The sequence below is a fragment of the Vanacampus margaritifer genome, chromosome 19, assembly GCF_051991255.1.
Source record: "Vanacampus margaritifer isolate UIUO_Vmar chromosome 19, RoL_Vmar_1.0, whole genome shotgun sequence".
In the NCBI taxonomy this organism is placed as follows: Eukaryota; Metazoa; Chordata; class Actinopteri; order Syngnathiformes; family Syngnathidae; genus Vanacampus; species Vanacampus margaritifer.
The window spans coordinates 14600053-14616174 of NC_135450.1; the positions used below are offsets into that span (position 1 = coordinate 14600053).

The 16122-nt window shown below is 44.8% G+C and overlaps 2 protein-coding genes across 2 annotated transcripts; one reads left to right on the forward strand and one right to left on the reverse strand.

The window, feature by feature from the left end:
• Window positions 1-760: 760 nt before the first annotated feature.
• Window positions 761-9659, forward strand: plg (plasminogen). Its single transcript, XM_077552022.1, has 19 exons — window positions 761-928; window positions 1205-1343; window positions 2196-2302; window positions 3516-3630; window positions 3746-3885; window positions 4554-4674; window positions 4763-4881; window positions 4969-5131; window positions 6378-6502; window positions 6585-6744; window positions 6974-7161; window positions 7233-7381; window positions 7503-7596; window positions 7684-7798; window positions 8174-8248; window positions 8326-8466; window positions 8667-8773; window positions 9163-9308; window positions 9400-9659. Exons 1-19 carry the CDS (start codon window positions 877-879, stop codon window positions 9559-9561), a joined length of 2418 nt encoding a protein of 805 aa, XP_077408148.1. The 5' UTR covers window positions 761-876; the 3' UTR covers window positions 9562-9659.
• Window positions 9660-9662: 3 nt separating this feature from the next.
• slc22a2 (solute carrier family 22 member 2) lies at window positions 9663-16104 on the reverse strand. The gene is made up of 11 exons (XM_077552023.1): window positions 14125-16104; window positions 13140-13243; window positions 12910-13064; window positions 12670-12838; window positions 11812-11926; window positions 11621-11724; window positions 11042-11256; window positions 10880-10982; window positions 10702-10814; window positions 10512-10611; window positions 9663-9877 (listed from the first exon to the last, which is right to left on the reverse strand). Exons 1-11 carry the CDS (start codon window positions 14521-14523, stop codon window positions 9781-9783), a joined length of 1674 nt encoding a protein of 557 aa, XP_077408149.1. The 5' UTR covers window positions 14524-16104; the 3' UTR covers window positions 9663-9780.
• Window positions 16105-16122: the final 18 nt, after the last annotated feature.

Sequence of the window (16122 nt, forward strand, 5' to 3'; positions counted from 1 at the left end):
AACAACAACAACAAAAAACAAGACTTTTATTGGTAAAACTTTTTTTTTTTAGTCCATGCGAGGGACAACAAATATTTTTTATTAACAACACTGCGCAATTTGGAGTATTTAAAAAAATAAAATAAATCCGAAAACTTCAAATGAGGTTTCGAAATGATACAAAATCAATTATTCTCTCCACTCAGGATTATTCAAGAATAATGTGGGTGTGTCCATTGAAACCACGCCCCACTCACCAACCAGCTGTCAATCAAATACCTCTGCTATGAAGTATCTTTCTTACGCCTACAGGTTGTGAGCTGTGAAAATTCCACTTAAAGCCTTCGTTGGCTTGAATATATACCAACGGGTCATCGCAGGGCTTTTCCACTCTTCACGTTGTGCGTTTTATTGAAAGATTCTCCATCATCCTTGGTTGACTTCTGTTGCCAACTTTTTCCCTTGACGTGCAGCAGAACAGCTAAATGCCGCTTCACCATGTTTGCTTTGATACCCGAGCCCTGGATTGATACTCAATTAGCATTTCCTTAAAGTATTCAGTATCTTATTCTACAGCTGACTGGGAGTTTGTGTATGATTCATAAAAAATAAAAAAAATACATTTTAAAAAATGATTACGATGAAGCATTTTATTTACATTTCCGTTCGAAGCACAAAAGGTCACCCAGCGACCCCGGCTATAGAGCCGATAGATAGAGTGCTGTTGTGAGGTTTTTGACCCGGTGCTCCGCGGTTGCGTCCTTGCCGGCGGGCCAATGATTGACTAGAAGTCCCATTTGACCACGGCGGCGCTTTGAGGGGCGCTCAGTAAATGAAAAAAGAAGCTGAGGGCGCATCTTGCCGCTGGCTCGCTGGCATCAGGACCTCACTCAGCACATGGAGACGTCCAAAGCAGCCTTCCTGCTGGCAGCGCTCGTCTGCACCGCTGGTAAACAGGACTTACCAATTTTGTTCTCCAAATGGGATTTTTTTTTATTATGTTATTTTCATTTTTTTTTTTTTTTACTAATTTTCCTGGTGTTATATATGCGTGTATATCTTGAAACTTTACTTCAACTCTATTTGTTGATTTTTATTTATTTTCTTTGGAATTTTCAATCCTGGTGATGTTAATCAATATCCATCTATTTTCCGACGAAATTTAATATTCAAGTATTGATGAATTTCTGTTTCTCTTCATTGAATGCTGCGTGTTCGTCTCCAGTGAGCGGTAGCGATGTCGTGGGGGGCTACGCCAAAACTGGGGGCGCCTGGCTAATCTCGATGAACAAGCGAATGTATTCCACCAACACGGCGGAGGAGTGCGCCGCCAAATGTGACGCCGAGGCCAGTTTCACATGCAGGTGGCGCTAATTTACAAACACGCACACTCACATCATACATTTGGAGTTTATTTTTTTCCTAGGAATTGCTTCATACAAATTTTAGGAATTCCCTTAACTCATTCACTCCCAGCCATTTTCACTGAAGCAATCCCCTTCACTCCCGGCTGTTTTACTAGATTTTGAGTGATTTTGCAAGACCCACAGAATATTCTTATCTATTGCTACAAAAACATGGAACCTACCAAAAGAAAAGTAAAAAAAAAAAGTATATTTCTATCTGTTTCCGGTATGTAGCAATTAGCATTAGAATATGGCTAAGTTTCGTCATTGTTCACAAATATGGTTAAAACTTTGGGTAAATTAGCTTTTTTCAACATGGCCCTGGTTGATCTCTTATACTCTGCTGCTACCTGCTGGCCGTTTTTTGTAATTACTACCATTTCTTCAACCGTTCTCTGCAGTTGAGAGGCTGCATCAAAGCCTTTTGTATGCTATAGCATTATTTATTTATTTTAACATTAAAACATATAAATACGTCTTTGGGACACTATAAAACATTTAAAATAGAACGTATTTATACGTTTTTGGGAGCAAATGAGTTAATAGTGGTGCAAATTTCCGCACAAAGTTTTGTCGAATGTTGCTACAAAATTTCAGAAATGTTCTCAGGAATTTCAGAGGTGCCTGAACATAAATTGCGGGAATGTCGTCATGTATGCTAATGTCCTCACAAACTCGTTCTGAGAAATTCCTCAGATATATATTTTTGGACTGTGATGAATTTTGGAAATGTCCTCATATAAGAATTTGGAATGTCTTCCCAAATTTCAGGTATGTCCCATGTACAAATTTTGCTGTGTCTTCACACAGGTCCTTCATGTACGTGGACAAGGATCAGGAATGCTGGACGGCAGGGGCAAACTCCAAAACAGAGACAGTCCTGCGCAGAACCAGCGCGGCGTTATATGAAAAACAAGGCAAGTTTGCTTTTCATTACCTTCGTTTAATTCTAATGCATAATAAAAACTTTTTTTTTTTTATCATAGACGGGCTAAGGAATAGCATCAATAGTCTACTTTTGACTATACTCACAGGCATATATTCTTTATCCTCTGAAAAAAAAATACTAATACTGTTGATTACTGAGTCACTTGAAACTCTTCTTTGTTTGTCTGCATGACTGTATTATACTGCCATCCAGTGGCCAAGTTGCACACACCAGAACAGGTTACAATGAATTAATCAGATGCACAATTTACTCATTTACATTCTGTTTATTTTATTACTAAGGACCAACCAAAATGGATTTTTAGATCTTTAGACTAATCATTAAAAAAAAAAAAATTTTTTTAATCTACCAATAAATTATAACAAAAAAAATACAATAAATAAAAAACTAATAAGGATATGAATTACAGGCAAAACATATGACTGTGTTACAATACTTTGTGGGTTAGAAAAAGAAAAACTTTTTTTTTCTTGACCGTCATAACCTTTGTTTTGTTTTAATGCGTTTGTGTAAAAAAAAAAAAAAGCCCAAAATCTTCGACCCCCCCCAAAAATGAATGTAAAATTACTCATTTACATTCTGTTTATTTTATTACTAAGGACCAACCAAAATGGATTTTTAGATTTTTAGACTAATCATTAAAATTTTTTTTTTTTTAATCTACCAATAAATTATAACAAAAAAAATACAATAAATAAAAAAAACTTCATTTTTCGTCCCTTAAAACTAATAAGGATATGAATTACAGGCAAAACATGACTGTGTTACAATACTTTGTGGGTTAGAAAAAGAAAAAAAAAAATTTTCTTGACCGTCATAACCTTTGTTTTGTTTTAATGCGTTTGTGTAAAAAAAAAAAAAAGCCCAAAATCTTCGACCCCCAAAAAAATGGCCGGTTTTAAAAGAGCTGATATCGACCTATTAAATTTATATATATATATATTTTTTATTTTTTTTTTAACCAAAAATTGAATAAAACCCAATAAAAAATATAAAGATTAAATAACATGAGAACTTGTTGATTTTGTGTTGCAATTTTAGATAATCTTGATAATTGCCACTTCTGGTAATAGTTTCAACTTTTTTCCATCTATTTTTTCTTTGTTTTATTCTATCACAATAGTGAGTTGCGTGACTTTAATACATAACAATAGTAGCGACGTCATTTCCTGGTCTTGCAGATTACCTCCTGGAGTGCGTGAACGGGATCGGAAAGGACTACAGGGGAACCAAGTCCAGAACAAAGTCCGGGAAGACATGCCAACGATGGGATACCAAATCCCCACACAGACCCAAGTAGGTGGCCAATGTGACACGATGGTGACACCTCGTCACCATTCATTCACATGAAAACCTCTCCTGGTCAAACAATGTTCCATGCATACCACATTGACCGTGCGTGATGCCGCAGCTTGACGCCAGAGACCCACCCCAAGGCGGACTTGGAGTCCAACTTCTGCAGAAACCCCGATGGAGACGAAGGCGGTCCTTGGTGCTACACCACCAACCTCGACACTCGCTGGGAGCACTGCGACGTTCCCAGCTGCACGGGTGAGACCCCCCCCCCCCCCCCACCAGGGGTGTAGAATCGTTTATTAACTAGATGAAGAAGCAATGTCTGGAAAAAATATTCAAACGTTGAATCATACTGAATGAGGTAGAATGTTGTCAAATGGTATTTTCACAAGGTGAACTGAATGAGCTGAATATTTTGAATGTTGAATGGCTCATTGGAAATGGAGAATTTGTCGGTCGGAAATTGAATTATGTGGAAAGATTTTGCACGGGTGAAATACTGAAATTTATCAGATTGAATGGCAAGGCGAATTGAAAATGGTAATTTTTTTTTTTTTGAATAGGAACGATACTGAAATTTCTAATAGGAATGATACGAACCCTGTCACGCCTAACTTAAATTTTTTGGGGTGAAATATATGCAATATTTAGTGGAATTTAGAATTTTTGCTATTGATCCCAAGGCGAATTGAATGAACTGAACAATTTGAATTTTTAATGTCTCATTCGAAATGAATGGGGATTTTTGGAGTGAAAAATATAGAATTCTGTGAAAACGGTGAAAATGACGGATGAGAAAAATAATAGCCAGCGACGAGCGAATGTGTAAAATGGCTTGAATCCATTAAGAATTGTATAAGTACATGACAAAACAGCACTAGCGCGCAACGCCCTGCCATGACTGCCCCCTTGTGTCCCGGCAGAGGACTGCATCCACTGCAACGGCGAGGACTACCGAGGTAAGGTCAGCATCACAGAGAGCGGCGAAGCCTGCCAGCGCTGGGACTCGCAAGAACCTCACAACCACGGATACAACCCCGACGCGTGAGCCTCCCGGACCCCGCCCCCTCCAGCGCACCCACCCTTTTCAGAAATCCATACAGTCTCAACGTCATGCCTGTGCCACCTGCAGGCTCCCGCAGAAGTATCTGGAGGAGAACTACTGCAGGAACCCAGACGGGGAGCCCAGACCATGGTGCTTAACGACCAACCCCAACAAAAGATGGGAGTATTGTTCCATCCCTCGCTGCAGTAAGCCATACGGGGGCTGTCGGAGTATTTCTTCCAAGATTTCAGTATGATGAGGTACCCTGACAGTCTTCTCGCCTCTTTCGCCAGCGTCGGAAACTCCCACCGTGGCCGCAGAGACCACCTGCGCCACAGGCGATGGCAGCGCTTACCGGGGAACCCTCGCTGTGACCGAGTCGGGCAAAACCTGCCAGAGCTGGTCCACCCAGACGCCTCACAAGCACAACCGCTCCCCTGAAGACTACCCCTGCAAGTGAGGCTATGAAAGCACCGGCAGAGGTTGGAATGAAGGCAACTGGACTCTTCTTGGGGGTGTGGAAGAGTTTGCAATCTAAAAAGCTACTTTAGTTCTAAAGCTTAGGTGTGTCTGGTGTCCTAATAGAGCAGAGGAGGGCAATCTCGGTCCTCGAGGGCCGGAGTCCTGCAGGTTTTGGAGGTTTCTCACTTCCAACGCAAGCTGATTCCAATCAACAGGATCGTTATCAGGCTTATGCGGAGCTTGCTGATGAGCTGATCATATATCAGCTGTGTTGGAGAAAGGCAACCTGCAGGACTCTGGCCCTCGATGCCCACCTCTGTAATAGAGGGTACTGCATTTAGTACCTGGGCCTAAACCAGATGTGGGCATCGAGGGCCGGAGTCCTGCGGGTTTTGCAGGTTGCCTTTCTCCAACACAGCTGATATATGATCAGCTCGTCAGCAAGCTCCACCAAGCCTGATAACGATCCTGTTGATTGGAATCAGCTTGTGTTGGAAGTGAGAAACCTCCAAAACCTGCAGGACTCTGGCCCTCGATGCCCACCTCTGTAATAGCGGGTACTGCATTTAGTACCTGAGCCTAAACCAGAGGTGGGCATCGAGGACCGGAGCCCTGCGGGTTTCCGCATGTTGCTCTTCTCCAACACAGCTGATATAAGATCAGCTCGTCAGCAAGCTCCGCATAAGCCTGATAACGATCCTGTTGATTGGAATCAGCTTGCGTTGGAAGTGAGAAACCTCCAAAACCTGCAGGACTCTGGCCCTCGATGCCCACCTCTGTAATAGCGGGTACTGCATTTAGTACCTGAGCCTAAACCAGAGGTGGGCATCGAGGGCCGGAGCCCTGCGGGTTTCGCATGTTGCTCTTCTCCAACACAGCTGATATATGATCAGCTCGTCAGCAAGCTCCGCATAAGCCTGATAACGAGCCTGTTGATTGGAATCAGCTTGCGTTGGAAGTGAGAAACCTCCAAAACCTGCAGGCCCTCGAGGACCGAGATTGCCCACCTCTAGCCTAAACTAAACAACAAAAACTACCTAACCAATCAACTGACCAACCTACCAACAATTGTCTGTTTTTGGAAATGAAGAAATCTTCTGGATCAAAGGGGGCATATCTCCATCAAGCAACAAGAGCCCAGTTGCCTCCATTTAACGTCCGCACACTATCGTGACCTGGATGACTGGCACAAACGTACTCCACTGGGACCCCAACTTTTGGTTCTCTATTTACCCAACAGAGGTCTAGACAACAACTTCTGCCGGAATCCCGACAACGAGAGGAAGCCGTGGTGCTACACCACCGAAACTGAAACCCGCTGGGAGCACTGCACAGTACCCACTTGCGGAGACGCACCTGGACCAGGTTCTTGACAGCGGACTACTTCTTCTGCCAGTGGTCTTTTGTCTTCAGGCAAGCTAACTCTCATGCTAACTTCCTGTTGCAGATGAGCCGGTCGTTTCCACGGACGATGACGACTGCTACGAGGGCGATGGGTCGAGTTATCGTGGGGTGACCTCTCAGACCGTCAGTGGGAAGAAGTGTCAGGCATGGGCCTCTATGAGTCCACACAAGCATGCCAAGACTCCGCAGCAGTACCCCGCAGCGTAAGACACACACGGGTGTTCCGATGCAGTTGCTTGAAAGGGGTTTCTCCAGGCACTTTGGTCCACATACCCAAAAACTGGCAATAATCAAGGACGTAGTCCACCTGGGGATGCCAGACGATTCGGTTTCTGAACCTGATCCAAAAACAAACGTTATCCTGATCAGCTCACAAGACTTAAGTCATCGGTCCTTGCTCCTGATGTGACAATCGTCTCGTCTATCTAACAGGGACCTCAAGAGGAACCTGTGCAGGAACCCTGACGAAGACCGAGCCCCCTGGTGCTACACCACTGACCCCAGGGTGCGCTGGGAATTCTGCAAATTGGAGAAATGTTCCAGCCGTCCCGCCGAAAACACACCCACCAATGAACCCACCACACCTGAAAAACCATCCACGCAGGATCCCATCAAGAAAGGTAAACTCTTTCTTGGGTTTTGGTCACGTCACTTTGTCTTTGCTTTTTTTTTTTTGCTTTTTTTCCCGCAGACTGCAAAGTTGGGAACGGCGCCACCTACCGTGGCTCGACTTCTATCACCATCATGGGCGTGACTTGCCAAGCTTGGAGTGCTCAGGCGCCCCACCAACACAACAGTTTCACGCCGGACACTCACCCCGACAAGGGCCTGGATGGCAACGTGAGTTGCTTGGCAACTTTGAGTCACAACCATGTTGGCCAACCCGTCATTTTGTTACACTATGTGGACAAAAGTATTGAGACACATTGCGTGCTAAGTCGGTCACTTGTCTTGTTTTCAGAGCTGCAGAAACCCGGACAACGACGTGAACGGACCCTGGTGCTACACGACAGACCGCAACAAGAAATGGGATTACTGTCAGATCCCTGACTGCAGTATGTAAACCCTCAAAGACAAGTCGGCTCAAAGTTGGGAGCTGTTTTTTTTTTTTTTTTAACGATAGCCCCCCTCTTCCTATGTAGCGGGTGTAACTTGCGGCACACCCTCCGTCAAAGGCCGGCACTGCTACGGTCGCATCGTGGGAGGCTGTGTGGCCAAAGCACATTCGTGGCCTTGGCAGATCAGCCTTCGCACAAGGTAAGTCCTGGTAGACAGATGGCGACGCCCAATAGCAAAACATTTGGCGTTTTGCAGTAGTGAACGGAGTGAGATGACTCGTGATGATGGTAGCACCTCAATGAGTTTTTGTCTGATTTGTCCAATTTGCCCCATTTCTTGTCTGATTTGTCAATTTGCCCCATTTCTTGTCTGATTTGTCCAATTTGCCCCATTTCTTGTCTGATTTGTCCAATTTGCCCCATTTTTTGTCTGATTTGCCCCATTTTTTGTCTGATTTGCCCCATTTCTTGTCTGATTTGTCCAATTTGCCCCATTTCTTGTCTGATTTGTCCAATTTGAAATACGCATACTAGACAGATGTGACATTTATTGGCAGTTTCCACCTCCTTCCAGTTCAGGAATCCACTTCTGCGGGGGAACCCTGATCCACCCTCAGTGGGTGCTGACAGCCGCCCACTGCCTGGAGAGGTCAGGCTCCAAACATCCGCGCAGAAGACATGACGTCACAAAGCGCTAGCTAACGGCTAACGGTCTTTATCTCGCAGGTCCAAGCGACCGTCAGCCTACAAGATTATTCTGGGCTCGCACAGGGAGCGAATCACGGAGGCGTCTGCCCAGATGCGGACCCTAGAGAAGTTGGTGCTGGGACCCAACGGGGCCGACATCGCACTGCTTAAACTGGAAAGGTGACGAATCATGAGGATCTTAGATTTTATATAAAAAGACTTGTTTTTTACAAGAAAAGTGATCATCTTACCAGAATGAAGTAACAGTTTATTTTAGATGAAAAACATTTAAGGTAAAAAGTCGGATTTTTCGAGGAAAGGGTTATAATTGTCGGAATTTTACAAAAATCATTTGTAATGTGTGTTGCTGTTTATTTCAGGCCTGCCGTTATTAATGACAAAGTCCTGCCGGCTTGTTTGCCAGAGAGGAACTACATAGTTCCCAGTGGAACCGAATGTTATGTCACCGGATGGGGAGAAACTCAAGGTACGCCCTTCAGATCAACATTTGGCAAAGACGCTTCACAAACAAGCATTGCAGACGGGCAGCGACAATTCCTGGGATTCGCCCAAAATGGCTGACTTCATTTTGTCATTCTCAAAACTTTTTTTTCTGCATTCTGTTATGATGTCCACCCATTTTTGTTGAGGGAGTAGCATAGCTAAGAATTTTTGGAAAACTCAGCCCCTGCAGACCCGTTTCACTTACCAACATGAAATTTGGTAGGCGTGAAGAAGCCGTGCCTGAAAACATACAGGAAGTCTGACATTCTGAATTGAAGCAGACATTTTTGCAAGTCCTTCCAAGAGATTTTGTCTGATTATGACCAAATTTTTATTCCCGTATGAAAAAATATTTAATTTATTTTATACCAGGTACCGGCGGCGACGGTGTCTTAAAGGAAGCGGGCTTCCCGGTCATCGAGAACAAGATCTGCAACCGCCCGTCGTACCTTAACGGCCGAGTGAAAGATCACGAGATGTGCGCCGGGAACATCGACGGCGGCACCGACAGTTGTCAGGTAACCTGGAATCTCGTCACCCTTTGAAGGTCCTTTGAAAGTCAACACTTACATTTATGGCGTCTTCTCCCGAAACTCTGTGCACCCGCAGGGCGACAGCGGCGGCCCTCTGGTGTGTAACGCCCACAACAAGTTCATCCTGCAGGGAGTCACGTCTTGGGGCTTGGGCTGCGCCAACGCCATGAAGCCCGGCGTCTACGCACGAGTTTCTAAATTCGTGGACTGGATCGATCGAACCATCAAAGCCAACTGACGTTGGCGGGAAAGTAAGAGTAATCATAAAGGGAAGAAAAGTCAACCGCATCTCAAATAGTTTCTATATGACTGGAATAAAGACTGGGGATACGCCAAGAGTTGTCTTTCTGGTTTATTATTACATTTTTATGCTAATGCTAAACAAGAGGACCCCTGTGATCACAAACATACAATTGTAGTTTCTACTATAAATAAATAATACATGCAGAAAAAGAGCTCAGACACTTGCGGGGTCTTGGTTGGTGGAAATGTTGCTGTTGGTGTTGGGAAGAAGCCTGCTGGAGAACTGCTGCTCCGTCACTTTGTACCTCATCCTAAAAACAGCAAAAGACACATCAAGTTCACCGTTTTACATGTTAGCATTAGCTTTAGCAAGCTGGTTGCTCCATCGCTTTGCTCTTCATCCCCAAGAAACAGAAAAAGACACATCAAGGTCACTATTTTACACTGTTAGCATTAGCTTTAGCAAGCTGGTTGCTCCATCGCTTTGCGCTTCATCCCCAAAAACAGAAAAAATACACATCAAGGTCACTATTTTACACTGTTAGCATTAGCTTTGGCAAGCTTGGATGTACTAGGAGCTTTATCCGGGAACAAGTAACTTTAGCCTATAAATCAAGAATTTGTAACTTCACCCAGAAACTAGCTATGAACTAAGATACTTTGGCCAGTGACGGGTTAGATTAGACTTTACTCCGAAATGTATACATTTTCCCAGAAACAAGGAACTTTAGCCATGAATGAGTACTTTTTACCGTCCGAAAGCTAACCTGGTAACTAGCATTACCAAAACACAAACATAGCTTTAGCTAGCTAGCGCAAACCGGGCATGTCCACATTATATTAAATGTTAAACAAGCCTGGCACGTCCACATTATATTAAATGTTAGCAATAGCCAGCTAGCATGACCACACTACAACTGTATTTTTTGTGTTCCTGTGACTCACTTTTCTGGATGTTCGACATCGTCGATGGTATCGGGCAGTGGGACCCCGCGGGTTTCCGGCAGCATCAAAACCAAAGCGGCGGCCACGAACGCCAGGAAGCCTAAAATAAACAAACACTCCGAAGGTTAGCTACTCCAACAAGCTACAGCTAATTAGCCCTGAAGCGGCACGCTAGCAATGGCGAGCTAACCGAAGATGATGAGGGGCAGCTCCAACCAGATGACGGCCAGCCGGTAGAGCAGGAAGGGGGCCACGATACCGCCCACGTCGCACAGCGTGGAGCACACTGACACGCCCAAGTTCCTGAAGTCGGGGGATGCCGTTAGAACCGAGCGCAAGTTCTCTTCAGGAAAACTAATTCGCTTTACCTGACAAAAGTCGGGTAGAGTTCCGTGTTGACGAAGACGACCATCTCGAAGGTCATGGTGATGCCCAGCCGGCCGATGCAGGCCACGGCCGTCTTCAGCCAACCTGCCGCACCGCGCGTTAGCCGGCATCCTCGCCAGTGAACAGAAGACGGTGCTACTCACCGTCGTTAAGGAAGACCGCGATGAAGCAGGCGGCGCCGGCCACGGCGTTGGCGGCGGCGAAGGGGAGGCGGCGGCCCACGCGGTCGATGGTGAAGAGGATGAGGAAGGCGGCGGGGAATTCCATCAGGGCGGAGATGAGGAAGCTGACGTAGACGTTGCCTCCCATGATGCCCAGACGCATGATCAGACCCTGGTAGACCACCGCGCTGGTGAACCTGCGACACGGCACAAAGGTTACTATGCTAATTAGTCTGTCTAAGGAGTTTTCATAATCTGTTAGCATTAAGCTAGCAAACGGAGCGCAGCATGTTCAGGGGAAGGCAGAACAGCAGCTGCAGGATATTTCTGGACTTTTTTGTTTTGTTTTATCTGGTGGGAACCAAAATTGAAGAAAAAAAAGTCAATGAAAAAAAATAAAATAAAAACTAAACTTAAAAGAAAGCATTTTTGGGACAAATAAAAATGAACAGAAATAAAAATTTTAAATAAATTAAAATTAACTAAAAATTAACTGAATTTACAAAAGTCAAAATGAAATAATAATAAAAAAAAAATTTTTTAACCCTGGTGTGAACTGACCAGTTGTAGCTGAGAATGAACGTGTGCTTCCTCATGTTGGGCGTTCGGATCAGGTCCATCAGGGAGGCGGTTGACGACGAGTCGGCGTTGTCGTCCGCCAGCGTCTACAACGCCGACAAAGCAGAAGGAGATAAAAGCCGGTTTTGTTTCTCTTAACGAGTGACTTTGAGACGAGGCCACTGAGAGCAGACCTCGATGTTTTTGCTCAGAGTCGTCTTGTTCTCTTTGGCCATCGCCTCAGTGATGGCCACGGCTTGGGACTTCCTGTTCTGTGATAGTAGCCATCTTGGAGATTCCGGGATGAACCTGACAAGACAATAAGTGAGGAATATAGTCTTTGAGTTTTCAAGTGAAGGTCCTCAGACAAAAAAGGTCTCAGGTAAAGTTATAGTCCTATTTCTTGGGTAAGTTCCAGGAACAGCTCTAGTTGCTGGAAAAGGTCCCAGTTCCTCAGAAAAGTTATTTGTTCAAAGGCAAACGTTCTAGTTTTTAATTCCAGGGCAAAGTCTATAGTTTATGGTTTAAAATCTCTCTTGTCGGTCAAGTCTTAAGTTCCAAAGTAAAATCTGTTGTTCCTGGGTAAAGTTAAGTTACTAATACCTGAAAAAAGCTACAGGGAGAAGTTCCCAGTTCATTGGTTATAAATCATCTAGTTCCTGACTGAAGTTAGTTAGTTAGATTAGGGCTCTTAATGATTAGATAGGTGACTTGAGCTCGGCCCTTGTGTCGCTGTGACCTGTCTGGCACACTTATCCAGTAGAAACCAGTTAAGACCATCAGGTCACACATTTTCACATGGGCTAGGCTGTAGATAAGAGACTATTTTTGAATAGATTAGACCTTCTTCCGCATTCAGCAGATCAGGCTCCACAGCTGTGCACTCGATCTTTCTGGCATCCATGCAGTCTCCTGGTTGTTATTATTAGTTTAGTGGGCGGTTGAGATTTAAAAAAAAAAAAAAAAAAACGTGGAAAGTTCCCATCTGAACTTTACAAATTGAACAGTTTCCGTGTTAAGTTCCTCGTCCATCACCAGTGGGCGCGTCTCACCAGTAGTAGATGATGAAGAGGAAGTAGGGCATGGTGATGACCACCTGCAGCCAGCGCCAGTCGGTGATGAAGTAGGCCAGCAGGGGGAGCACCAGGAGGCCCACGCTGAAGAACATCTGGTACAAAACGCCCACCGTGCGCCTCGACTCCACACCAACGAGCTCGGTGACTGCGAGGGAAGAGCGCGGGATCGTCACTCCATCGATATCGCTTGAAAACATTACCGCAAATGTTACCCACTCAGCACGTATCCCGCCATCCATCCGCCTTTCACGCCGAACCCGAAGAGCACCCTGAAGATCAGCATGGACACGTAATTGGGCGCCAGGGCCACCAGGATGCCCGCCACGCCGTTGAACATGTTGGACACCACGAAGCTCAATTTCCTGCCAAATCTGCGCAGACGCAAAATGGCGGGTGAGAGGCGGGCGGGACGGCGGCGGCGGAGGTTGGCGACGTTAGGTGCTCACGTGTCGGCCAGGTAACCGATGGCGATGCTTCCCAGCAGGAAGCCGATGTTGAGCATGGCCTGGAACATGTCCATCAGCCAGGCGTCGGAGCACACCAAGTCAAACTGCAAATTCCAGATTTTAAGGGGTGGGGTTACAATCAAAAAATCGATTGACTCTACAGACCAATTACATAAAAAAAAATAAAAAAATTAGACTGTTTTCATGCATGTTAGGCCGTCAAAAATGTGATTAATTTCAGAATATTTCAAATAATTTCTAAAAAAAAAATAGGGACCAAGCACTGTTCGGGCCCTGCTAACAGTTAAACAGAATGTAAAAAAAAAAAAGAGAGAAAAGTTTAAGTTCTAGGGGTGTAATCGGAATTAATTGCATGACGATTAATTGCAAATTTTCTGTTCTAAATGTACAATAAAACATTTTTTTGTCCGTTTTCATACTCTTGAACATAAAAGTGGGAAAAATAATAAAAAATAATTTAAGAACATAAAATTGAGTTCAAATTAGATGTATTGATATTGATTTGTGTTGGTCATTTTTCTGCCACTAGATGGCATAATTGCATATGTAAGTCGGTGACCTTGCTCCCGAATCCTTAACATGAAGTCACTTTTGAAATTATGCACACTTTTAAAATTGTAAAATACAACTTGACCCCAGTCTTCACAGATTATGCATATATTATTTTGACGTGGACGTGTCTGCTGCCTTGCGACTGGAATTCCCCCAGTAAGGAGGCGGTCAATCGCACGTTGAGTGGCATTAAAGTAACTTTAAATTAACTACACCAAATTTTACACCCCTAGTTTTAATGATTCATTGCAGCTCCTTCTGATGTGTTCGATTTAGCCACCAGGTGGCACTATAATACTGTCATGCAGACACAAAAGAAGAGTTTCACAACTACCGTCACAATAACTTTTCTCAGTGTATCGGTAATCTACGGCAAAAAACTTTTTGCACTTTTCTCCCAGACCAGGCGTACCTCAGTGACGAAGGATTGCCTCCCCTCGTAATCATACTCCCACCCGTGGGCGCAGGCCTTGGTGGGCATCCCGCTCAGGTCACCTTCCTGGGTGTCGCAGGTGAGCGTGGCGTTCCAGTCCACGTCATATTGCTCGCAGTTGCTGTACTGCGGCTCGCCCGACGAGTTGAGCGGCGGCGCCATCAGCCGCCTGCTGTCGGCCAGACTGCGGCCGCACGAGCGCCTCCACTGCTCCACCGCGCCATCCCGGCACCAGTGGTCCGGCGTGAAACCCTGGAAGACGATGCCCACGTAGACGCCGGCCCATGGCATGGACACCAGGCAGAAGAGGGCGAAGATGCGCTTCTGGCAGCGGCCGAACTTGCCGACCTCCTCCAAGATGTCGTCGAATGAAGTCATCGTGGCGCAAAGTGCTGAGCGGCCCGGTCGGTCCGCTGGGTTTTTAAGCGGACGGGTCCGAGCAAAGTTCAGCGGGCTGAGCGCCGAAGCGTTAAAGCGTGTTTACAGACACACGCTTCAGGGTGTCACATGGCCTCCGCAGCCTCACTTACATACACAAACACACATTGTCGCGGACCACAGTTACCAGCAGGGGGGGGCGTTTATTTACCCTGACAAGGAAAAAAGTGGGGCTGATGTGAAATTTGTGCATGTGGATGAGACTTGATCAACATTTTCTTCCCCTAAGGGAAAAGAAGAGCTTTATGTGGGGTGAGGCGTTCATTTTTTTCAAGTGCATGACACACAACTGCACCCCCCCCCCCCCAGGGGACAAAAAGGGGTCTTCCAATGAGGTGAGGGATTTACTCGAGGTGATGACACTTGAGCAGAACTATTTTTTCCTTAATGGGGGAGAAAAAAATCTAATTTATGGGAGGTGAGGCATTTATTTTCTCAAGTGCATTTTTTTTTTAAGTTTGGGGAGTGAGGCGTTCGTTTTAACAAGTGCATGATAATCAACAGTTACCCCCCCCCCACCTCACCCCCCAAAGGGGCCAAAAAGTGGGTTTCCTTTGTGGTGTTAACACTTAAGCTTGATTTATAATTCTGCGTTTCTTCCCCCTGGCTTTGTTCCTTGTTCCCAAAAACGACTTGGCCTGAATTGGCCATGAAATGCAGCGGAATCTCAACTCTAGCAGCTGTCGCGGCACCCCGACTTGAAGTGAAACTGCAGCACATTTGGAAAACTACCCGATGTGTGTTGTGATGTGTATCGCGCACAAGAAGGCAAGCGCATGAGCAGCATTCCGCCGCATCGTCTCCGCCTCGCCCACAAGTATAACGAGGTCCAAATTCACCATTCTTTTTCCAGAAGGTTAAAAATACAATTTATGAGAGGTGAGGCATTTATTTTCTTAAGTGCATGACAATCAATTTTTTTCCAAAAGGGAAAAGGTGACGTGAGGGCATTATTTACTCAAGATGAGATATATATATATATAGGGAAAATGGGGATGCTTATGTGAGGTGAGGCATTTAATGGACCATACTTGACCTAATAGTCCAGTCAGTAATTGAGGGGGAAAACAGGGGTTTCATGTGAGGTCAAGGGGCAACGTACCATCAGGTGAAGGGGAAAAGAGGGTTGATTATGTGAGGTGTGGCATTTATTTTATTTTTTTACACTGAGGGAGAAACAACATCAGAGGACTTACTCTTTTGAGGGAACCCAGTGTTTAAGTCAAGTGTCCCCTTTTACTCAAATGAATGACACCTGATCACCCATCGAGTCATTTTATGTGATGTAAGGCATTTATTTGATCAAATGACCACCTGATGACCCGTTTTTCTTTTTCAAGAAAAAGGGTGTTTTCATGGCGTCTATCATTCATTTTATCAAGTGGACACAACTGGAAAAAGGGGAATTATATGAGGTGAGGTGCTTTTTTTTTTTCTTCTTTTTTTTTTTTTTTTTTAAGTGTGCAACCAGATTTTCCCTAAGGGTAACAAAGCAGGCTTTTATATTAGATAAGGTGTATTTGTAGTTGATCATCATTT

Bases quoted from the DNA above. Each gene is read 5' to 3' on its own strand.
- plg (XM_077552022.1), top strand. From the start codon at position 877: ATGGAGACGTCCAAAGCAGCCTTCCTGCTGGCAGCGCTCGTCTGCACC. The intron at 2,303-3,515 runs GCAAGTTTGCTT...CTGGTCTTGCAG, and splicing joins GGCGTTATATGAAAAACAAG to ATTACCTCCTGGAGTGCGTG. The intron at 9,309-9,399 runs GTAACCTGGAAT...GTGCACCCGCAG, and splicing joins GCGGCACCGACAGTTGTCAG to GGCGACAGCGGCGGCCCTCT.
- slc22a2 (XM_077552023.1), bottom strand. From the start codon at position 14,523: ATGACTTCATTCGACGACATCTTGGAGGAGGTCGGCAAGTTCGGCCGC. The intron at 13,065-13,139 runs GTGAGCACCTAA...GCGTCTGCGCAG, and splicing joins ATCGGTTACCTGGCCGACAC to ATTTGGCAGGAAATTGAGCT. The intron at 11,257-11,620 runs GTCAGTTCACAC...GCCGTGTCGCAG, and splicing joins TTCATTCTCAGCTACAACTG to GTTCACCAGCGCGGTGGTCT.